This window comes from Leptodactylus fuscus, chromosome 1 (assembly GCF_031893055.1).
Source record: "Leptodactylus fuscus isolate aLepFus1 chromosome 1, aLepFus1.hap2, whole genome shotgun sequence".
NCBI classification, from domain to species: domain Eukaryota; kingdom Metazoa; phylum Chordata; class Amphibia; order Anura; family Leptodactylidae; genus Leptodactylus; species Leptodactylus fuscus.
This window is the reverse complement of record NC_134265.1, coordinates 68,038,803-68,063,001: the sequence shown is the minus strand read 5'-3', so window position 1 is coordinate 68,063,001 and position 24,199 is coordinate 68,038,803. Positions and strand designations below refer to the sequence as shown.

General features: G+C 40.3%; 1 protein-coding gene across 2 annotated transcripts in view; it reads left to right on the top strand.

Annotated features, from left to right (window-relative positions):
* CHD1 (chromodomain helicase DNA binding protein 1) overlaps positions 1-20,803 on the top strand; it is a 42,354-nt gene extending 21,551 nt beyond the window's left edge. For both annotated transcript variants that reach the window (XM_075271550.1, XM_075271542.1), the window contains 23 exons: positions 153-341; positions 712-874; positions 2,985-3,137; positions 3,234-3,305; positions 3,472-3,621; positions 6,048-6,196; positions 6,601-6,697; positions 6,788-6,883; positions 7,117-7,290; positions 7,384-7,547; positions 9,454-9,495; positions 10,144-10,274; positions 10,512-10,650; positions 11,016-11,166; positions 11,444-11,551; positions 12,122-12,274; positions 13,850-14,083; positions 14,173-14,310; positions 14,607-14,785; positions 16,714-16,810; positions 16,924-16,975; positions 17,087-17,300; positions 19,323-20,803. In XM_075271550.1, coding sequence (XP_075127651.1) covers positions 153-341; positions 712-874; positions 2,985-3,137; positions 3,234-3,305; positions 3,472-3,621; positions 6,048-6,196; positions 6,601-6,697; positions 6,788-6,883; positions 7,117-7,290; positions 7,384-7,547; positions 9,454-9,495; positions 10,144-10,274; positions 10,512-10,650; positions 11,016-11,166; positions 11,444-11,551; positions 12,122-12,274; positions 13,850-14,083; positions 14,173-14,310; positions 14,607-14,785; positions 16,714-16,810; positions 16,924-16,975; positions 17,087-17,300; positions 19,323-19,683 — 3,406 coding nt within the window. In that variant the 3' untranslated portion in view covers positions 19,684-20,803. The remainder of the gene's footprint in view (positions 1-152; positions 342-711; positions 875-2,984; positions 3,138-3,233; positions 3,306-3,471; positions 3,622-6,047; positions 6,197-6,600; positions 6,698-6,787; positions 6,884-7,116; positions 7,291-7,383; positions 7,548-9,453; positions 9,496-10,143; positions 10,275-10,511; positions 10,651-11,015; positions 11,167-11,443; positions 11,552-12,121; positions 12,275-13,849; positions 14,084-14,172; positions 14,311-14,606; positions 14,786-16,713; positions 16,811-16,923; positions 16,976-17,086; positions 17,301-19,322) is intronic.
* The last annotated feature ends 3,396 nt before the right edge of the window (positions 20,804-24,199 follow it).

The window sequence follows — 24,199 nt, the reverse complement described above, 5'->3', positions numbered from 1 at the left end:
ATCTCCCTCTCTCATATCTATATAAATATTTTTATGTAATTGGTTGACGTGCAGAACTGAAAGGCCCTTTATGTAATGAAGTTTCTGCATGTCACACCTCAGTTGCCATAAAGCAAGCAGAACTTGAAGTATGTCTTTTTGTATATTTTTAGGTTCTCCTCTTGGGAAGACTTTGAAGAGGAACATGGCAAAGGCAGAGAATATGGCTATGCCAGTCTTCACAAAGAACTTGAGCCATTCCTTCTAAGAAGAGTAAAGAAAGATGTTGAAAAATCTTTACCAGCTAAAGTAGAACAGATTTTAAGGGTTGAGATGAGCGCTCTGCAGAAACAGTACTATAAGTAAGTATATGTCAATAGATTATTTAAGCAACTCTAAAAGGCTGTGAAAGATGATCTTATAAATAATGTAACAAGAACTATGACCCATAATAAATGTGCATATTATTTACTCCCAGAAAAATAATTTCATAAGTCTCAGATTATATTAACTCATAGATGCACGAATAGCATGGGTGGTGGGAAGGCAGTAGAGTGATTTGGCATCTGGTGCATACAGCCTTCTGCGGCCTTGTGTACACCATCATGGGAAAATATATGTAAGCACGCATTCAACTGGATTAACACTGTATTGAGGGTGTGTGTAATACTGATAGTGAATATGGTGTTATACAAGAGCCCTAACGTATATTCATTGTTGTCCTTTCCTTAGGTGGATCTTAACACGGAATTATAAGGCCTTGAGTAAAGGCTCAAAAGGAAGTACCTCAGGATTTTTAAACATCATGATGGAACTTAAAAAGTGTTGTAACCATTGCTACCTCATCAAACCACCCGAAGATAATGAATTCTATAACAGACAAGAAGCTTTACAGGTAAACTGTGTAACTCCAGAAACTGGTTATGGGGCTTTTACACTACCGTTGGTGTCCAACTGCAGTGTCCGTTGCTATTGTCCGTTCAAGATTTTAGCAACAGAGACTAGCTGTGTCCGTTACAATTTCCATTCATGTCAATGGGATTTCATCTTTTGTCCGTTTGTGTCCTTAAGGGTCCGTTAACAACCATGTCCGTTTTTTCAAGCGGACAGAGAAATCACACATGCAGGATTTTTTTTTGTCTGTTTGACAGAAAGTGTCCGTTTTTTTTAACATTGAGGTCTATTGGCAATGGACATATAACGGACAGTAACTGATGGCCATCAGGGCTCGTTCACATCTGCGTTGTGCTCTCCGTACTGCAGGTTTACGTTTCCTGCATAAAACAGAGCAGGAGACGGAAACCTGCATTTGAATGGATGAGAAAGCTGTCCGGCCGTGAGCGGCGGTGAGCGCTTTATGCTCTCCGCCGCAAAATCGGGTTTTTTAATCCGGACACAGAGTCGGACATGCAGTACTCTGTGTCCGGATTAAAAAATCCAGTTTCGCGGCGGAGAGCATAAAATGCTCACCGCAGCTCATGGCCGGACCCAGTCTGCGCTTTCCGTCTTTCTGGCATGCAGAGGACGGAAAGCACAGAACGGAGAGTAGAACACAGGTGTGAACCTAGCGTCAGTTACAGTCCGTTATTTTCTGTCCGTTTATTTTCTGAACATGCTCAGAAAGCATAAACAGCAAAAAAAAAAAACGGACAGTATAAGAACGGACACTAACTGATGCTAACTGATGTTAATGTGTCCGTTTTTTTAACTGATCCATTAAATGGATCAGTTAAAAAAACGGACACTTTAACATCAGTTAGGGAGCGTTCACACTACCGTCGGTGTCCGCTCAAAATCTGTCACTGACATTAGGAGCGGACACTAGCTGTGTCCGTGACACCTGTCATTCATTTCATTGGGCATCGAGTGCGTTGTTTTGCACTACGTGCCCGTCCTTCCCTGTCCGCAAGTGAAGATGTCCGACTTCTCACGCGGACAGAAGAACCCTGCATGCCTGCAAGAATAGAAGGGGATTCACTGAGTAGAATGTCTCAGTATGGGCACCGATCTAAACCCCTTCATTTAAAGGAAACCTTTTTTGTTAAATCTGCTGGCAGCTTCTTTATAGAGCAGGTGCAGCTGAGCATAGGTATGTATAATTTGGGGGGAAAACATTCTGTATAATTTATATAATTTTATCCAGTGAAATCTCTGCTCTCAGTAATAGCGCCGCACTGTATGCACAGTCACAGGTGTCGCTGTCAATCACTGATAGTACCGCCTCCTTTATTTTTCACTATAGAGCAGACATGTCAATGGATACATGACAAATCAATCTGAATTCTTTTTACCCCTCAAACCTATACATCAGTCTGTTCAGCGTCTTCAAATTGGAGAGCATTTTTCGTGTGACGGGTCCTTTTTAAGCAATTTGTGCTGATGTCCCATCTTTCAGAACTTCTCACAAGTCTTACATTTCGACAAGTTTAGATGTGTTTGTTGCTGGCTAAAAAAAAAAAAAAAAAAAGTTCACCTAGTTTTAAAAGTACACTCTTTACAGAGGTCAGTTCATAGAGCTGCCACCTTAAGAGTCGATTCACACAGAGGAAAATGGTGAGGAATGTGGTGTGGATTTTCAGCGCTGAAATTTTTCTGCTGGCTGAAAAAGGAACCCATTGAAGTCAATGGGAGGCTTTTTTTTTCAGCGCTGAAATTCCACACTAAATTCCTCACCATTTTCCTTAGTGTGAATGGACCCTAAAGGGTTTCTCCAGCTTATACTATTTGTCACTTGTCCCTTGGATAGGTGATCAATAAAAGATCCTGGTGGGTCTGAGGCCCAGTACACCCTCAGTACAGAGTTTGGATGAGCACTGCAGCCTCTTCCCTGAAACCCCAGGCAATCGGCCATACAGTGACAGCTTTGACATGCTGAATTCTGTAAATTAGATTCTGCTGACGTATATAATGGAGGAGCACTCTGATGTGCACTTGTATCTAAACACTCTTTGGAAGCCATGTATGTTAAAGTGATGGTATACATTTTCTTTTGTGTAACTTTTCAGCACTTAATTCGAAGTAGTGGGAAGCTAATTCTTCTGGACAAGTTGCTAGTACGTCTGAGAGAACGTGGCAACAGAGTCTTGATATTTTCTCAAATGGTTCGGATGCTGGACATCCTTGCAGATTATTTAAAGGCACGGCAGTTTCCGTTTCAGGTACGTTTTGGAGCTCTGTTTCTCACGGTTTATATAAAGCTGTTCTATGTACATATATTTTGAGATTGCTTATACTTGTGGTATATACTTTTATAGAGATTAGATGGCTCCATCAAAGGAGAGATAAGAAAACAGGCGCTGGACCATTTTAATGCGGAAGGATCAGAGGTGAGGATTTATCATCAGATTTTACAAAAAATGATTTTCATGACAATCTGCAGCATTGAAATATCATTTGCATCTTTGAGAACTTTTTTCCTTTTTCTTTGTAATATAGCCTTGTTTCACTTTGTTACTGCATTTGACCAAATGTTTTTGTTTTGTTCTCTGACAGGACTTTTGCTTTCTGCTTTCAACCCGTGCTGGTGGTCTTGGGATCAACCTTGCTTCAGCGGATACTGTAGTCATTTTTGATTCGGACTGGAATCCACAAAATGACCTTCAGGCCCAAGCAAGAGCACATCGAATAGGACAAAAGAAACAAGTAAGTCTTTTTGTTCTATGGGTTTTTGTTTTTTTGTTTGTGGGTTGTTGTTTTTTTTAATATACAAAGCTCTTTCTACAGATTTTTAAAAATATCATGCTTGCATTAGCTTTACCTAAACATAACCCCAAACACAGCTCCTTACTATTTGGGTATGAGGGCTGCCGTCTTGTCTGAGCATCTCCTCTTATGTGTTAACAACATTTAGTTATATGCATTACAACTTAGTCTTAGCCATAGGCACCAATACTCTGAGCCGAGTCATTGACGTCTGTGGAGGGGAGTAGATAAGCCGTGACTTATATTGTCATAGTGCATGTAATGATGGGTCAGTGGTGTAGAGGTGTGAACTTCTATTGTAATCCTGTCTGCCAGGTTTGTGATGTAAATGATGTCCCTGCTGAAATGAAAGGCCCTACAGAATTAGCAAGTGTAAGGCTACTATTATGCTATTAGACTTTTAGTGGAAAGAGTGAAAAGCCTGAAAATTGCAGGATCTTGTCAAAATGTATAATATACAGTGAAGGAAATAATTATTTGATCCTTTACTGATTTTGTACGTTTGCCCACTGATAAAGACATGAACAGTTTGTAACTTTAAGGGTGGGTTAATTTTAACAGTGAGAGATAGAACATCAAAAATAAAATCCAGAAAATTACATTGTATACATTTTTATAAATTTATTTGCATTTTGCATAGAGAAATAAGTATTTGATCCCTCTGGCAAACAAGACTTAATACTTGGTGGTAAAACCCTTGTTGGCGTGCACTGTCAGACTTTTGTTTTTTTTTTTGTAGTTGATGTTGAGGTTTGCGCACGTCAGGAGAAATTTTGCTCCACTCCTTTTTGCAGATGATCTCTAAATCATTAAGATTTTGAGGCTGTCTCATGGTAACTCAGAACTTCAGCTCCCTCCATAAGTTTTCTATGGGATTAAGGTCTGGAGACTGGCTAGGCCACTCCATGACCTTATTGTGCTTCTTTTTATGCCACTCTTTTGTGGCCTTGGCTGTATATTTTGGGTCAGGATTTTACGGTACATGGCCCCATCCATTCTCCCACTTATACGGTGAAGTCCTGTGCCCTTAGCAGAGAAACAACCCCAAAACATGTTTCCATCTCCATGCTTGACTGTGTTCTTTGGGTCATAGACAACATTTCTCTTCCTCCAAACATGGCGAGTTGAGTTAATGCCAAAGAGCTCAATTTTTGTTTTATCTGATCACAGTACCTTCTCCCAATCACTCTAAGAATCATCCAGCAAACTTCAGACACGTCTTCACATGTGTCTTCCTGAGCAGGGGGACCTTGCGGGCACTGCAGCATTTTAATCTATTACGGTATAATGTGTTACCAATGGTTTTCTTGGTGACTGTGGTCCTAGATGCCTTGAGATCATTAACAAGTTCCCCCTGTGTAGTTTTAGGCTGATCTCTCACCTTCCTCATGATCAAGGATAGCTCGCAAGTTGAGATTTTGCATGGAGCCTCAGATCAATGTCGATTGACATTCACTTTGTATTTCTTCCATTTTCTTATTATTGCACCAACAGTTGTCTCCTTACCCAGCATCTTACTTATAGTTTTGTAGCCCATTCCAGCCTTGTTCATGTCTATGATCTTGTCTCTGACATCTTTAGAAAGCTCTTTGGTCTTGCTCATTTATTAAACAAGTTCAAAGAGGGCCTGGATGCCTTTCTTGAAGAGAACAATATAACAGGTTATGGACTCTAGATTTTAAGGACACATTGATGGAGGGTTTTATACTGACTGCAAGATTGGAGTCGGGAAATAATTTTTTTCTCTGAAATAGGGCAATTGGCACGAGCCTCATGGGGTTTTTTGCCTTCCCCTGGATCAACACTGTAGGGGATTGTAGGGTTATAGGTTGAACTTGATGGACTGATGTCTCCATCCAACCTCATCTACTATGTAACTATGTTATAGAGGTTAGAGTCTGATGAATTAAGTCTGTGTACAGGGGTCTTTTATACAGGTGACAATATAAGACAGCTCTTTAATGTAGGCATTGAGTTGAACATCTAACTGGTCTGTAGGAGCCAGAACTTTTAATGGTTGGCAGGGGATCAAGTACTTATTTCTCTGTGCAAATGTATACAATTTATACAATGTGCTTTTCTGGATTTTAAATTAACCTACCCTTAAAATTTTAAGACTGTTCGTTCATGTCTTTGTCAGTTGCAAATTTACAAAATCAATAATGGATCAAATAAATATTTCCTTCAATAGATAGATAGATAGATAGATAGATAGATAGACATAGAAAAGTAAAAATAAAATCAAATTCTTGTCAAATGTCGTGTTTTTCATAAAAAAAACCTAATTTAAAAAATAGGCTGTTTTTGGTGTCTCCTTCCTTTTTCGTTTGCGTACAAATAAAACTTAGCAAATCTGTTGTGTTTAGGTGAATATATATCGACTTGTTACCAAAAGCTCTGTAGAGGAAGATATTATCGAGAGAGCAAAGAAGAAGATGGTGCTGGATCACCTTGTAATTCAAAGAATGGACACCACTGGCAAGACTGTTTTACACACTGGATCAACACCATCTAGGTATGACAATACGTAGTAAAGCCTTAATCATCTAAAAGGTGACCCCAAAACACTCCTGACATGTCTGTTTTAGTAAATGTTCTCCGCGCCCCCCACTATAAAATGACTGAAGCATCTTAAAATTCTGTTTTCTGTTATTCCTCCTTGAAAAGTCTACGTTAACATTCCCCATGAGAGCAGAGGGTGCGTACACAGTCTGAGACTGGCAGTACTGACTGGAGAATGTCACCTTGTAGAACAGACCCCCAACTGGTAACAAGAGCTATTGTCAGAGGAGTGACATATGGAGAATACATAGTTACTAAAATAGACCTGTCAGGGGAGCAGACAGGTCCTCCATAAGATTTATTTTTTTTCTTTCGCAATGGTTAAATCAAACAAACATGTCTCTTGTACCATTTAAGCTCTACACCATTTAACAAAGAAGAGCTTGCTGCTATTTTAAAGTTTGGTGCTGAAGAACTTTTCAAGGAACCAGAAGGAGAAGAGGAAGAGCCTCAGGTAAGTGTCGAATTATACACAAATATTTCTCCATGTTGTAGATGGTATTCAGTGTTGCATATTAAACCACTTTCTCACTTTAAAATGAAGGAAATGGACATTGATGAAATTTTGAAGAGAGCGGAGACCCGTGAAAATGAAGGCGGGCCCTTGACAGTTGGCGATGAACTGCTTTCACAGTTTAAGGTATTTTATACTATTACAGTCATATACTCTAATAAGGGCTAGCTGACCCTAAGGACACTTTATCTCAATCTAATTCTAGTTTGGGTATTTCTTCCTTACTCAGCAGTTTTTCTACGTAATAAACTTAATTCCATTTCAATTCCCTTGACGGCTAAACCTGAAATAAATGCTGTTATGATGGACTCGTGGAAACCAAATTACTGGTAAAGATTTTCCTATTATTTGTCCAAAAGGTTGCTAACTTTTCAACAATGGAAGAAGATGATATTGTGGAGCCCGATCGAAATTCTAAATCCTGGGAAGACATTATTCCTTCAGACCAGAGAAGAAGAATGGAGGAAGAGGAAAGACAAAAAGAGCTTCAAGAAATCTATCTGCTTCCCAGGATGCGGAACTGTGCAAAGCAGGTGAGAGGCTGTGTAGTTTGTGTATTACTGTAGCTGGCCTACTTGTTTTTGTCTGCCAGGTTATGTTTTTTACGAAATATTTCTGAATTTCAGGCAAGCTTTAATGGAAGCGAAGGTAGACGAAGCAGGAATAGAAGATATTCTGGTTCTGATGACAGTGATTCAGGCTCTGATAGAAAAAGACCCAAGAAACGAGGTCGACCAAGGACTATACCAAGGGAAAACATTAAAGGTTTTAGTGATGCTGAGATACGGAGGTATGATTCTTCTTTATGCACAGCATGTGTGTAAATGTTAGCCGTCTTAAAGTTGTACATACACTTATGATTGTTGACTGATGGTATGAATCCTTTCCTGAAATTTGATGTATCTGTATGTCTTACTTTCTGGTTGGGAGTATTGAGTTGGCTCAGGAGCGGAGTTTGCTCTGTAGATGGTGGGTACTGGCTGTGCTATATATCCCGCTGGCATTGGAAATTGTTCCGACCCTTGACGTTTAACCCCTCAAATGCTTCGGTCTATAACCGCCTCTATGAAAGAGCCGCATGAACACATTGCGGCTCTTTCCGCAGCGCTTTGAAGAGAAAGGTCAGAGTTTTCCTCCGCGGACTTTCTCTTACCATTATATCTACAGGAAAGCCGGCGGCGTTTCCGTAGATATAATTGACATGCTGCGATTTTCAAATCCACGCTGTGATTTTTTTTCCCCTGCAAAGTGGGTATGGGATTCGCATGAATCTCATCCACTTTTCAAATACTGTAAAACGCCGCGATTTTTCCCGCTGCGTTTCTGGCCCGTGGGGCCCTGGCCTAAATCATCCTTTTTTCCATTTTACTGGTCAAACTAGTTAAACAATAAATCTAATTGATATCGCAGTATTCAAAGATGCCGGACATATAAAAGATTATGTATTAATTCTATGCATTGACCGTTGTTTGGGAAAAAAGAGAAAAAAAACACTTTAAGTTCATAATTTTTATTTTACTTGTTTTATTTACTTTTTCTTTTAATTTCATACCACAAGTAATTCTTATTTTACAGTTTATCGTCACATATACCTTGTTTCCCCGAAAATAAGACATCCGCCGAAAGTAAGGCATGGGGGAGGTTTTGTTAAATTGCCTAATGTAAGGCAACCCCACCACCACCACCACCACCACCTTCCCTGAAAATAAGACATCCCCCAAAAAACACTGCAGCCTCTTCTGTGATACCACTGTACCTGCTGCTGTAGCAACAGTAGTATCTGCTGCTGTATCCTACTGCTGTGGCAGCTCATCCCACAGCAGCCAGAACAGTGGTATCACAGCAGAGGCAGCAGACGGCTTTCCTGTGCACACGGAGCACAGTGTTCAGCCGGCTGCAATGCCCACTAAGTGAGGCTCTCCAGCGCAACCACCGGAAGCCTCACTAATCTCCGCTAAGCCCCGCCCACCACTTCTGATGCGACCAACAGCAGCACCAGTGCTGCTACGAAGATGGGGAAGGTAAGTAGCACACCTCTCCCCTTCACATTCTGGACCACCTACAACCTGCATTCATGCCGGCGCTCCGCTAAGGAAGCGCCGGCATGACTGTCTATTGTCCCCCGCTCCAGCCGCTGTATAAGACATCCCCCGAAAATAAGACAGGTCATATATTTCGGAAGAGAATTTAATATAAGACGGGGAAACACGGTATTATGAAATGTATATTGTCATCCAAAAATACAATTTGCACTGCAGATAGAGAAAAATAAAAATGTTTTTCATGTAAAAATAAAAGCAATAATAGTTGCTGGTATCATACAAATTCATTTCCTTTTCTGTCAATATCCAAAACTAAAGGTAAAAAATATATCAAAAGTATTCCAACATTTCAGCTCTTACTTTAGGTCCGCACTTGTGCCGTGCTCTCTGTCATTGGCATCTGCCATGGGACCCAAACGACTGAGAACCTGCCCTCTAAAACAGCGGTTACACACGGACCCCATAGGCTATAACATGCAGAACTTTTCTATCCACTGGTTTTCAGCAGAATCTGCAATGGGGTCTCTTACGGAAAATCTGACACTGATGTGAACGAAGCCTTAGATGTAACGTGTTATCGAAGCAGCATATTGTATAAAAAGATATGTTAGATATAAAGTGTTTTCTAATCTCTACTTATTTCTTACTCTATAGGTTTATCAAAAGTTACAAAAAATTTGGTGGACCTCTGGAAAGGTAATGGCTTGCTCATACTTCTTTACTTGACTGAGGCTGGATACTGGACAGTGACACAAGCTTGACTCTTATGTTATGCCAAAGCTGGCCATAGAATAAGGCTGAGCTACAGTGCCAAGATCCCATCTTTGTTAAAGGGTTTATAGTCTTCATTAAATGGTACAGATTGGTTCCTAATATAGATTCAGTTGAAGATCAGCAGCACTCTTGACTTCACGTTCATCAGTCAAATGGCTCAGACTTATTCATGTGAATGGGTTGAGCTGCGATCCCGAGCACACATGCAAAGCCATGTATGACGCTGTGCAGCACTCACCTATTGTCCCTTCAGGCAGAAATCCAGGCTGTCAGACCGCTGGTCTTAAAATTAACCTATCCTAAAGATTTGTCATCAATTGATAATACTGGAAACCCCCTTTAAGATGCATCGTATGGCTTTGCAAGGTTATAATCACATGTCGCAGATAGCTGTTAATTTTCTATCTGAGTTTCAAGTCAGAAATATTTGCATGTGTTCCTATGGATTCACAGCAGAATATTTGTACAAATGGACAATTTCTCATGTGTCCTTTCTTATTTTACATTGAGAAATGTCATTTTTGTCCAGGCTCTCACCTCACTAACTGTATAAAATTCTGTTTATTCTAGGTTAGATGCTATAGCTCGTGATGCAGAGTTGGTGGACAAGTCAGAGACTGACCTGCGTAGACTCGGAGAACTAGTGCACAATGGCTGTATCAAAGCTCTGAAAGATAGTTCTTCTGGCAGCGAAAGAGCAGGTATGTGAAAAGCCAGTCTACTGTAAAAAATAAAATATCTATCTATCTATCATGGTTGAAGTGGTGTTTCTTGTTTTATTCCCAGTTTCCAGAGTAATGCAGTCTCCTAGTATACAATGCAGAACTTACCTTGGTCCTTTAGGGCCCTGCAGCTCCAGGCCTCCTGCATGTTTTATGTTATGGTCATGGATGTACTAAAATTAGAAGTATGTTTTATTAAATTCTCTTTCATCCTAGGTGGAAGGAGAGGAAAAATGAAAGGGCCAACGTTCCGTATCTCAGGAGTACAAGTTAATGCAAAGCTGGTCAGTTCTCATGAAGAAGAGCTACTTCCATTGCATCGATCTATTCCTTCAGATGCTGAGGATAGAAAAAGGTGTGTGACATGTTGTAGACTGCAGGTTTATGGCTTATACTGTTTCTGGAGGGTTTGATTCTCAAATACACTTGTGGATGCTGAAATGAACAACTTCTGGCCTTGGCGTTTAGCCAAAGGTAAAGCAGAATATCTGATCCATTATAGAGCAGATTTCTGGGCCTCATATTCCCTTTACTATGACTCCTGAAAGTTAACATTTGCGTAACTACATCTCTTTCATGAATTGATGCCTGTTTTGCAATCGGTGTACATTATTTGTTTTCTTTTGTTTGTTTTTTTAACTAGTGTTTTGTTTTTTTTTTGTTTTTTTTATTTAATGGGTATCTTTTTTATTTAATTTTTTTTTTTTTCCACATCTTTAGATATGTTATTCCTTGCCACACAAAAGCAGCACACTTTGATATTGACTGGAGCAAAGAAGATGACTCTAATCTGTTAATTGGTATCTATGAATATGGCTATGGCAGCTGGGAAATGATAAAAATGGATCCCGACCTCAACTTAACACAAAAGGTAAATTTGACTGTTCTTTATAGCATACATTGGTGGTGGATAGATACCAAATGGAAAGATTTTCTCACTAGTTCCCTAAGATTCGGTTGGGGGCAAAAAAACCACAAACATGATATTCAACTTACCAATCCCTTCATTCTTGTTCCAATGTTTCCCATATCCGGCAGGAAGTGTTGAGGGTTTTATGTGCGATTTGAAGAATAGGTCAGAGTCCAGGGTGATCTTAGAAAACCGATTTTACCCAGTTGCTTTCAGTTCTGATTTTCTTCTTTTTCAGATTTTGCCTGATGATCCAGATAAGAAGCCCCAGGCTAAGCAATTACAGACCAGAGCAGACTACCTCATAAAACTGCTGAGCAAGGACCTTGCTAAAAAAGAAGCACAAGTAAGTTGTCTAAACTTCTGAGATTGTTTACATTTTACAGCATGTTCATAACAAAATTGATGAAACAAAAAAGACATAATTTTTGGCACACAAATTTTGCTCCAGAAAATTGCAGCCTTTTCTAGTTCTTGCTCCAATGTCTACAGTCTTTTGGTGACTGGTAAGCAGTTTGGCTAAGTTCACACAGGGGGCGGTGGGGTCGGATTTTGGCACCGAGAGTGACGCGGGGAACCACTTCACTCTCAGGTCAAAACCCGCCTGCCACGACGGTCGCGGCTCCCCCCACCCCCTTCCCCGGAGTCTGCTCAAATGAATGGGCAGACCCCGGAGGTTTCTGCCACCAGGCGTGGAATCTGCCTGAAGAAAAGGCAGCCTGGTGGTCTACATAGACCACCATTGTGAGGGGTCGGACTATGACGTGGATTACGAGCCATAATCCACCCCCTCTGTGCCCGTATGAATGGGAACTTAGTGAATTGCCTTAAAATGTATTTTAGGAAAATCGGTTTAGAAAAGTCTGAGTTCATTGCTTTAGGTGACTTTTCATATAACATGTTTCTTCTTTCTTAGGGAAATTCCAAACGGAGGAAAGCCAGAGCAAAGAAAAGTAAAGCCGTAAAAGCTGTAAAAATTGAAGAAGTCAAAAGTGAATCCTCACCGCCTACTTCAGAAAAGTCAGAGGAAGAGGAGGAGGAAGAGGAAGATGAGGATGATGAAGACAAGGCGAGTCTAACAAATGAGACTAATGTTGTGTTATATGATCCTTCGGCTATTAGACATTACTGCAATAAGTATGAAGAACTTTAACCACTTGATGACTAGGGTATTTTCCCCAGTTCATGAACAGATAAATTATATATATATATATATATATATATATATATATATATATATATATATATATATATATATATATAATTTTTTTTTTTTTTTTTTTTTTTTTTTTTTTTTTTTGCGCACACATTTTTGAAAGTTGTAACACTTTGCGTGCAGGTTTTTTTTTTTGTTTTTGTTTTTTAAAGAAATGTTTGCATCTTTTTTCTGTGATGTAGTTTTTTAAGTGTTTTAAAGACGTGGGAAAATGTGAGCCAAGTTGTTAATTGTTTCCCTCTCATACTGGCCTTATGGTATTTTGAGAACAGGGCTATTGATGTGGACGGGTAGTGGCATTCTTTTTTCTCTTTATTTTTGGCTTTTTACAATTTTTTTTTTTTTTGTCTTAACTGTTTCAACAATAATTTCTTATTTCTAAATTCCCCCATAACTAGGTTTGAGATACTGGCCCCAGTTACAGGTGGAATGTAGCCTCCTAACATACCCTGTAGAATTGATCTCTGGTCTGCTAGCAAAGAGCTTCTGCAGCTTTTCCTGCAGCAATCACATGACCAGGGCAGGAAGCAACTGGGTGGCTTCTCGAGTTGTTATATACTGTATTGACTAAGCACTGTATAAACAGCAATTAGTAAGGCAGGGACAGTAAAAAAAAAAAAAAAAATCCTATCTAACCCTTCTCTTCTAGTACTTCCTTGCACTGAACGTGTGGCGTATTTATTATATGGATGGTCTGAAAGTAATACAAAATGGTAAACCTGAAAAGTTTAGATGAACACATTTTATTATTGGTCTGTAGAAAGAAACATGAATTTGATGCCGTTAAAGAGTCAATCATTACGGGTGAGTTCACACCAGCGCCCGATCTCCGTTCACAGGTTTCCGTCTGCTGTAGACAGAAGACGGAAACCTGGCAAACCGTGTCCGGCCGTGACTGCCTATTGTGCTCTCCGCGGCAAAACCGTTTCTTTTTAACTGGGCACAAAGTCCTGCATGTCCGACTCTGTGTGCGGTTAAAAAAAAAAATGGTTTTGCCGCGGAGAGCACAAAACACTCACCGGCGCTCACAGCCGGACTCTTTCCAAACCCATTCATTTGAATGGGTTTGAAAAATGCCTGCAGGTTTCCATATCCTGCCCTTTTTCGGGCAGGAAATGGAAACCTGCATAACGGAGGCCGGAGCACAGATGTGAACCCGCCCTGCTACCAGCACAGGCGGCATAGCTTTCCTTCCCTTTCGCATCCTTTTATATTTCTTTTCCCAGGAGCATTAGCTGACCTATACGACTCCCTTACTCCTTGCAAAGACAGTCATAGCTGGTGTAACAGTAGCCTTGAGACTTTCATCTAAGTACTTAGCCATCCAACTAACCTGCTCTGTACTGACAAGAAACTGTACTGATAGGTGCTTCGCTATGTCATTTATTATGCCATGTCCTTGAAAGTGACAGTATAGTTTTGCTGCAGGAGGAAGATGCTTCTGTGAAGACAAACAGTAAAAAAGTCAAAGCGGAGAAAGAGAATGAGGAGCGAGCCGAGCCAGAAGCCCCTTTGAAAAAGGAACCTGAAGACAAAAAAGAAGTAAAGGAGAACAAGAAAGAGGTAAAGAAAGAAAGGAAAGATCGTGATGAAAAGAAAGAAGAAAAGGACAAGAAGGAAGCAAAAACTAAAGAGCCTGTAAAAGAAATCAAAGAAGAAAAGGTAAATCCCATTCTGCGCACTTGGTGTTAGGTTAGAGTCTGACGCTACCCATGAACTTTCTGACTCTGTGACTTCTTCCTGTCGCATAGGTAAATGATGTGAAACCTGAAAAGGAAAAAGCAAAGAAAAATATTTCCGCTGAAACTCCTGTTCACATAACTGCAAGTAGTGATCCGGTTCCAATTTCTGAGGAGGCAGAGGAGCTTGATCAGAAGACGTTCAGTGTTGTAAGTTTGGTTCCTGTTTACCTATAAAATTTCCCTCACTTATTTCTCACCATTTTATTTTCTGACGAAGAGCTGATTTGCATAGTTTTTTTTTCCCCAGAGCGTATTGCCTGCAAGTCTCAGTATACTAACCAAAAGAACGCAAATAAAAGCAATGTCTTTGTAGAAATTCTGTTCTACCGTTCTGTAGCGGAGACCTAATCCACTTTCTCAAGTGCTAGTTCATCTTTTTGCTGAATTGTTCTTTAGTTTTCACAACAGAGTTTACAATTGTATCCCAAAATGCTGTTTTGCAGTGTAAAGAGCGAATGCGACCCGTGAAGGCTGCATTAAAACAGCTGGATCGACCAGAAAAAGGGCTCTCTGAGCGAGAACAGCTGGAGCACACCCGGCAGTGCCTGATCAAAATTGGGGATCACATAACAGAATGCTTAAAAGAATATGCAAACCCAGAACAAATTAAACAGTGGAGGAAGTAAGTAGATTGTCTTCCCTCAGAATCCTACTATCATGTTTGTTACATGTGTACATGTATTTTTATATAATTTCTTCTTGTGCCTTATACCTAAAGTATTGCCCTAATTTATTGGGTTACAGTGAAAGTTATCATGGGATGGACAGCTTTCCAGTCCTAAAGCTTCACCTGCTCTCACCATGGAAATGTCATGCTTGTTACTGAATAATCTATGGCTTGCCTGATGTTTCTAGTAATGACCAGAGTACGGCTGAGGCCCCACGTTGTATTGCGGTATTTTGAGCCATATTCACGAGTGGTTTTAACAGAAGAGAAATTTCTAAGTGTTTCCTTTTATATTTCTCATTCCTTAACAAGCTACTATTGACTTTGGCTCAAAAAAACGCAGCAAAATCTGCAACCAAAAAAGCAGCTTTTCCGTAACATGGGGCCAAGGCCTTAAGGCGTTTTCTGGCCCCAAATTGTCTTTTAATACCCTTGAACTATCCACAGGATAGGTTAATCGATACGTGATTCTTTGGGGTGCATTTCCCATCCAGATCCTGCACAGATCATCCTGCTATTGGACAGGAGTCACATGCAGTGCTGCTCATATTCCAGTTGTACACACCAACTGGCCACTAACAGTGTCCGGCACCCGTAGCCTGCTAGGAGCAGATCTGTGCAGGGTGTTGGACCCTGACAGATCACATATTGATGACCTAAATATAAAATTTCAATTTGGAACTGGAAATCAACTTTAGGGCTTGGACCCACGTTGTGGAAACACTGCATTTTTTTCATGCAGATTTTGCGGAAGTTTTTTGAGCCAATGTCAGGAAAAGCTTGAAGAGGAATTGAAAATATAAAGCAAGCTTTTAGATGTTTCCCTTCTGCTAAATTCACTCCTGACTTTGACTAAAAAAAAAAAAAAATTTGCAACCAGAAACGCTGCGTTTCCACTGTGTGGGGCCATTTTGCATCTGCTTTCATAGTGACTTTCAGAATGGCGGTATTTCTTGGTCCTTTTTGCTAAAATAGCAAATATAGCAACAGGTAAAATTTAGTATTCTTAGCGATTCAACCAATTGTAACTATAGGCACCTACTTCACTTTGTTTAGCGTTTGGGTGGTGTGAGTCAGTCTATGTGTGAAACATCCAACATTAACCCTGAAGTCTGATGTGAGCAAAGACTTGGAGAAGTTAGAAGCCACCAATGGTACATAACAGGACCTTAAAAGTTATAAAGGTTGCTGAGGTTTGCCAGTTAGGTTTCTTTTGTGGGGAAATAAAGTTTCACTGGATAACCCTAGGATAATCTCTGCCCGCGACTTCGTCTGCGGGTTGTTGTCGATGATCCACTGATATTTAGCAAAATGCTGCCTCCGATGGTTTGCCTGCTCCGGCGTTTCGGCAGCTGTTAAGCTGTTCTGCTGCTGAACTTGTTCCTCACACCATGCCTGTGATTGTTCCAGCATCTCAGCAGCTCGCTGGGACAACATATTAATCAGCGTGTTCTTGGCGTTGATGATCCGCAAGCTCCGGCGTTTCGGCAGCTCTCAAGCTGGCCTGCCGCTGAACTTGTTCCTCACACCATGCCTGTGATTGTTCCAGCATCTCAGCAGCTCGCTAGGACAACATATTAATGAGCGTGTTCTCGGTGTTGATGATCCGCAAGCTCCGGCATTTCGGCAGCTCTCAAGCTGCCCTGCCGCTGAACTTGTTTCTTGCACTGTGCCTGGGATTGTTCCTGCATCTCTGTATCTCTCTGGAACATCATATAATGAGCTTGTTTGTTTTGCAAACCCAAAAATGGGGCACAGTGGTTCAGGTATAGTGTTGGAAGTACTTCCTGACGTATGCCACTATATGGTCGCTACATAAAACACTTTTAGTTCATTCCTTATTTCTGTAGTTTTGACTGCGATCTTGTTTTTCTTCTTTTTAGAAATTTATGGATCTTTGTATCTAAATTTACCGAATTTGATGCCCGTAAACTGCACAAACTGTACAAACATGCCATCAAGAAACGTCAGGAATCTCAGGTAAATATTCACAAGTCCAGTCCAGCTCCAATCACAATCCTATTTCTTGTCAGGTAAATAATCTATTGGCTGCTGATTTGTGTTGGTTAACAGATTATTTTCCATCCCAACAGCACAATGACCAGAATGTCAGCAGCAGCATGAACGCCATCGCTCGACACCCAGGTAAGTGACACGGCTATAAAGCTCTTACAGATTTTCTTTATTGGAGCAACTCCTAGTCCTACTATCTTTCCTTGTTTTATATACAGTCACCACATTACATTTTACTTTTAGATGTTGAAAGGTTAAAAGAAAACACAAACCATGATGATAGCAGCCGAGATAGTTATTCCTCTGACAGACATCTATCACAGTATCATGATCACCATCACAAGGACAGACATCACAGTGATGCTTTCAAGAAGAGCGACTCCAGAAAAAGACCGTACTCTAACTTCAGCAATGGTAAAGACCACAGAGACTGGGATCATCATTACAAGCAGGACAGGTCAGTGGTGCTAGGTCTATAGAGTGCTCTCTAGGTTTTCTGCATATACATCGCTCTGTGGTTAGTACTGGGACCTTGGATTGTAATCTGACCAAGGACAACATCTCCATGGAGTTTGTATGTTCTCCTTGCATTTTCCTTGGTTTCTTTTGGGTAATCCAACTTCCGTCCCACACACCATAATATACTGATGGGATAACTGGCAGTCAATGAAATTGGTATGTGTCTAGGTAGAATCTGACTTTGATCTGTACTGTGAACAGTGGCTGATACAAGTGATCACAATCTCTCAAGAGCTATAGAACTTGATATATACAAAATGAAAATAAATCCACGTAAAATGATTAAAGGTGCAGCATTAGAATTAGAAATTACTGCTTTCTTTAATAAACTCCTTTACACCTGTCACACTGCCTGATATTGCAGCTCCGCTCCAATGAAGAGAATACGGCAATATCCAGCACAACGTATGGATTGTGTTGTTTGTTTTGTAAGAAAGCCTGTTCTCTAATGTTGGACAATCCCTTTATGCAGAATTGTCAACACTTCTGGCATGTTTGTTTTGCAAATACTTGGAATCCCCACGAAATAACAAATCTCTTCTTTCATTGTCTTGTTATTCCTCCTAGCAATGCATGAACACATTGACAACTGTGTAAGGGCTCGTTCACATCTGCGTCGTCGGTCCTTATTGCAGGTTTCCGTTTCCTGCATAAAACAGATGCAGGAGACGGAAGCCTGCAGGAGACTTTCTCACCCATTCATTTGAATGGGTGAGAAAGCTGTCCGGCCGTGCGCGGCAGTGAGCGTTTTGCGCTCTCCGCCGCGAAACCGGGTTTTATAATCCGGACACAGAGTCGGACATGCAGTACTCTGTGTCCGGATAAAAAAATCCGGTTTCGCGGCGGAGAGCCTAAAACGCTCACCGCCGCGCACGGCCGGACCCGATCTATGGTTTCCGTCTTCTGCCATGCAGAAGACGGAAACCATAGTACGGAGACCCCAGACGCAGGTGTGAACCCAGCGTAACCAGGTTTGGCCCTATCTAGTCATAACTTGCAGTGGCTGACTTTGCAGGGCAATGTCACTCGCCAAGATAACCCCATGGTGCCAATTTATTCATTTATATTCAGGAGGAATAACAGAGGAGCACCATTCAGCTTTCTAAGCAATCCCATATTATGTCATGAGGAAAAAAAATATACCAAAACAAATATATGAAACGTTGTGACAGGTTCCTTTGAACAGAACCTGTCAGGTCGATTTGGGACACTAAACCACTCACAGGTCCTTATAGTGGGTTTAGTGTCCCCAATTGACCTGTTATAAAACCATCCATGCACCCAATTACAAATAATAGACCTTTATACTTCTGTAGAGATGAGGCCATGGAGTTTCATAGGACTCTATGCAGGTGCTAGGAGCACAATAGATGTTCTTCAGTAAAGCTGAGGACACACACCCCGGCTTTACTGTGCAAGTGCCACAGGTATGAGGCATGTACATTGAAGCCGAGGTGTAGGTAAAGGATTGCGCCTGCACAGGGAGTACAGCGGCAGGGTAAGCATAAAGGTTTTTTTTTTTGTGTGTGTGTGTGTATGTGTTTTTTTTTTTTTTTTTTTTTATTGCGTGCACGGATGGCGTTACTACAGGGTGTTTGAAAGGCTAACCCGCTGGGTGCATAAGGGCCCATGAGTGGTTTAGTGTCCCAATTCGCCCTGACAGATTCCCTTTTAAAGGGTAGGTAAAGCATGACTTTCTTTGTCTCTGGCAGTGACATCATGTCTGTTGGTCACATGGTTATTGTAAAGCTCAGTCCTATTAAAATGAATGTGAGTGAGCTGCAGCATGGCCATGTGACCAAGGGATGAGAGGTCGCCGTCACAGCCCCTTTATTGATTATCTGTATATTTCTCGTATGACATACTACATTCATTTTAAATGCCAGATTATGATTGTAAATTGTAGTATGATAAGATTAATGTATGTTTAATGGGGGTTTATTTTGTTTCATTTTTGAAGGTACCACAGCGAAAGCAAACACAGAAAATTAGACGACCACAGAAGCAGAGATCATAGGTCAAACATAGAAGGAAATTTAAAGGACAGATCCCTTTCCGATCACAGATCCCATTCTGATCACCGTTTACATTCAGATCATCGATCCAGTTCTGACTACAGCCATCACAAATCTTCCAGGGATTACCGGTACCACTCGGATTGGCAGATGGACCATAGAGCTTCTAGTAGCGGGCCAAGATCTCCATTGGACCAGAGGTCTCCTTATGATTCTAGATCACCTTTAGGTCGTAGGTCACCTTTTGAATGTTCTTCGGATCATAAAAGTACTCCTGAACATTTATGGAGCGGCCGCAAAACATAACACAAGGACACCTGAGTCCTGGACACTAGCCATATTCCGTAAAATTATCACAGTGATTGCCTTACATGACTTGAAAGAAATGGACTGGATCTGCCAAGTGCAGACATTGCTACTTTCCTGAATGCAAGGTCCTAGTATCACACCAGATCAGAGAATATTTTTGTATTTAAGGTATATGCTGCACTGTGCTGCAAACGTGGCATTTTTTTTCTTTTTTTTTTTTTTAAATGAACTTAAAGATGTTTACTATTTCGGAGACCTCAGCACTGCCCATTTTGACTGAATTTTATTATAGAAAAATATATAAAAAAAACAAAAAAACATCTTAGAACTGAATTTTACCACCTTGTTGACCTATGATCTTAATGACAAGTAATTGGAGAGGCTTTTTTTATTGTCTGGGAAACGCTCTCAAGGACTTTGTTCACTTTCCAAAGCTATTTGTTTACATTGTACACTGCAACCACCTTGCCGCTTCTCATCATATGCTTGAATATTTAAAATCTGTACCTAAAAGTGTAAAATAGCCAGTTTTTTTTTTTTTTTTTTTTTTCCCGTGATCAATTGTAATATTTTTTTTATACAGAAACTGCTGTAAATTATTGTAAATTAATTAAATGGACATTTCTTCCTTCCTCAGGCTTTCTTTGACTGTTCCTTTCCCCACCAACTCAGGCCTTCTCATAAAGTATGGATAAATGTATATTCATTACATTTTTTTTTTTTTTTTGTAGATCTGATGGAATAGTGTTCAGAATGTACAAAATAAAGGGGGAAAGGGAACACCGATTCCATTTGTATGTCATGTAGCGTTCCAGTTTATAGTACACTTTATTAGGATTATGTTTTTGATTTTAAGCAGTTGTCAGTGTTGTGATGAAGTCTATGGAGAGAATAAATTCTTTAAAAAAAAAAATTTTATGCAGCCTGAAATAGTCGAACGTATTGTTTTTAAACCAGGCAATGTGTCAGACAAGCAACTCCGTTGTCCAAACCAGCCAAAATTTTATTGTTAATCCATTTGTTTTCCCTTTTTTTAAGAAATGGGCAATAATATCAAATGTGCTATGCAGCCAGTATCATTTCCGGTAAATTGATTGACTTTATATACTGTTTAAATGCACACTGATTGTATATAGATTTCTTCTATATATGGAAATTAAAAAGTGTAAGAACTTCTGAATTGTCTGCTTTCTCCAGCTTATTTTGGTGCCATTGCTTCTGTATTTACTTCAGTGGCTCTCCATATTGGCAGCCTATTCTAAGGAAAGCTTATCGGATCGGTGGCAGTCCGAATCCCAGCACCCCCATTGATCAGCAGTTTGAAGGGGGTTGTTGTGCATGGGCAATATGTGATACAATTTGGTACTTGCTGTGAAATTCTGTTTCTATTACAATGGAAAGTCTGAAAAAACATTGCTGCTTTGTTTTGTTTTTTACATAACCTCCCTGCTTTTCAATACACTTTTTCCATCTGTAAAGAAGCTTTCAGCTGTGGGTCACAAATGCACCACTGACCTCACTTTCCGATCACTGACCACCTACCTTTCCTATGGGAAATTTCATGCCCTGCCACATAATCCACGGTCACTCCTCTATCTAACAGAATCACACACGCATGCTCAGTCAGTCATGGACAGGTGTCTGCATCCTCTTTCAACACTGACACGCTGCGATAAAACAATTTCTCCATATTGTGCACAAAGTTTTTGTATATCAATACTCCCATTCACTACTTTCCTATTCCCATTCACTTTTATTAGGAGTATTAGGAGGTTTGGCCAAAATTGGGCCGAATGCTTTTTTTTTTTTTTTTTCTCTAGGTGACTTTTTTCAATTAGTGAGGGTAAAAAAAAAATAGTCTGACACCCATCGAAATGGATAAAAAGTTTTTTTGGTTTTTTTTGTGCTGTGAACTTAACCTTATGTTTCCATTTACTTTTTTTGGATTAAACCTGTAAAAATAATTATAATAAAAATTAAAACACAATATAAAAAGTTTATCTTGCACAGCAAAGTGCAAACCTCAGAGCCACCACATCCGGCATGACACAAGCATGTCTCAGATTAGCATCAGCGCATACAGACATTCAATCCGCAACTTCTCTTCTAGTGCAATTTTTTAATTTTATCCATTTTTTTTGTTTATGGATAATTGGTGAAACTGAAATTTTTTCTGGACTAAGAAGAAAAACTGCAGGGAAAAAAACCTCAAAAATGTAGCAGTTCAGTAGGTGAACGGGCCAGAATAAGCTCTGCGGCCTGTCCATTGTTTACGTGTTTGTCTATGCAGTAGTGGCGGTGCGTGGTATTGCAGCATTGTCTCATTCAAGTGATAATAAACAACCCATGTAAAAAAAGAAAAATCAAAAGTCCACAACATTTAACTGAGTGCAGTTTGGTAATGCACACCGGTCGTGGAGATACTGTATTTGTGCTGTTAATTTTGGCATCAATATCTCCCACTATCAGATTGGTGGGCCTTACAGCCTAGCGTCATCACTGGGCTGTTTGGAACGTCGTCCTCCCCCCAATGGTAGAGTACTGTCAACAATCCTCTGACTTTGTGACTTCATGAGTCTTTCACTGCAACAGTGTAGCTGGATAAAGCTCTCGCTGAAAGTGCTCCATTACTGAGACAGGTGGTGGGCAGAGTGTGTACTGGGGCATCTTGGGGCAAATGGAATGTTTTTTAGTGTTCTGTGCTTAAAGGGGTTGGCCACTTTCAGACCAATATTGACAAACAAATGTACAATAAGATATACAATTTTCCAATATACTTTCTGTATCAATTCCTCAGCGTACTCTAGATTTCGGCTTGCTGTCATTCATTCTGTTACATTCTGGTACCTGTGTGTTCATCACATGACCATGGAACGTAAATCACATGACCATGGTCAGAGTTTTATCCTCTAGAAGTTACAGAATGAATGACAGCAAGCAGAGATCTAGAAAACCGTGAGGAATTGATACAGAAAGTATATTGGAAAATTGTATATCTTTTTATTGTACATTTGTTTGTCATTATTGGTCTGAAAGTGGCCAACCCCTTTAAGAACTTCATCTCAGAAAGCCATGTGGGTCCTGGTGGCCAGGCTGGCTTTTTATTAATTTGTCCATTTTCCTCTTGTCTGATATTCTAGCCTTTTCCTTGTTAAAACTGCTACCTTTTAGGATTGGTTCACATTTCAGCATCCTTGTCAGTATTTGTAAGCCGAAACAGTGAATGGAACATAAACCAGGAAGGTAATATAATGGAAAAAGATTTGTACATCTTCTGTGTTTAGGTTATAATCCTTGTTCTAGCTTACAAATACTGATGTAGATTACTGACTGTGTGAATGGGACCTTTTAATATAGTTCTTTAATACCGTATATACTGGAGTATAAGTCGACCCGAATATAAGCCGACCCCCCAATTTTACCACAAAAAATGGGGAAAACTTATTGACTCGAGTATAAACCGAGGGGGGGAAATGCATGACATTCTGTTTGTGCTCATGTTAATCCTGACCGGCTTCAGGCCTATATGGTAATATCTCAGATGTCACGTGGTCTGGGGTATTACCATATAGGCCCAAAGCCTGTGGTGGTAGTAATAGCCTGTTACTGCTAGCACAGGCTTTGGGCCTGTATGGCAACAGGCTGCTACTGCTACCAAGGCTTTGGGCCTGTATGATAATGTCCCGGGCAGCCTGTTGCCATACAGGCCCAAAGCGTGTGCTGGGGCATTATCATACAGTACAATGTGTGCAAGTGTTCATACGACTCGGTAAATGGAAAGATTTAAAAAAAAAAAAAAAAAAAAAAGTGAAAGGGTTTGGAAGGCGGGTAATCAAAAACAAAAATCAGAGTGCCTGTGGAGGTAAGGGGTTAAAGGGGGCTCTATCATTGGGAAAAGTCATTTTTAGGCTAAAGCCCCACATTGCAGAAATGCAGCTTTTTTTTTGTTGCAGTTTTTTAAGCCAAAACCATAAGTGGATTGAACAGACGGTAGAAGTATAAGAGCTTCCTATATATTTCCCATTCCTTTTCTAGACATTCTTGGCTTTGGCTCAAAAAAAACGCAACACAATCTGCAGCAAAAAAATGCTGCGTTTCTGCAACGTGGGGCCTCAGCCTTAACCAATCACATCCTTGCATAGCCTTTAGAAAGGCTATTACACCCCCAACTTTAGTATGTAGATTGCCTCATTGGTTTCTGAATAAGTCTGTTTTATTCATATGCTAATTAGACTGGTGCACAATGCATTGTGCACCCCCTTTGCTACTGTTTCCTATTGGTGTATACAGCACAGACTGCTGCTGCTGATGATGACGACATAGCTTTCCGTTTGCACACACACATAGGAGATAATAACAGGGATGAGTGCTGCTGGGAACTTCCTGTGCTGGCTGGAGGCTCATTAGCATATGAATATAAATGGAATTATTCAGAAACCACTGAGGCGATCTACATACTAAAGGTAGGTGTGAAATAGTCTTTCTAAAGGCTATACAAGGATGTGATTAGCTA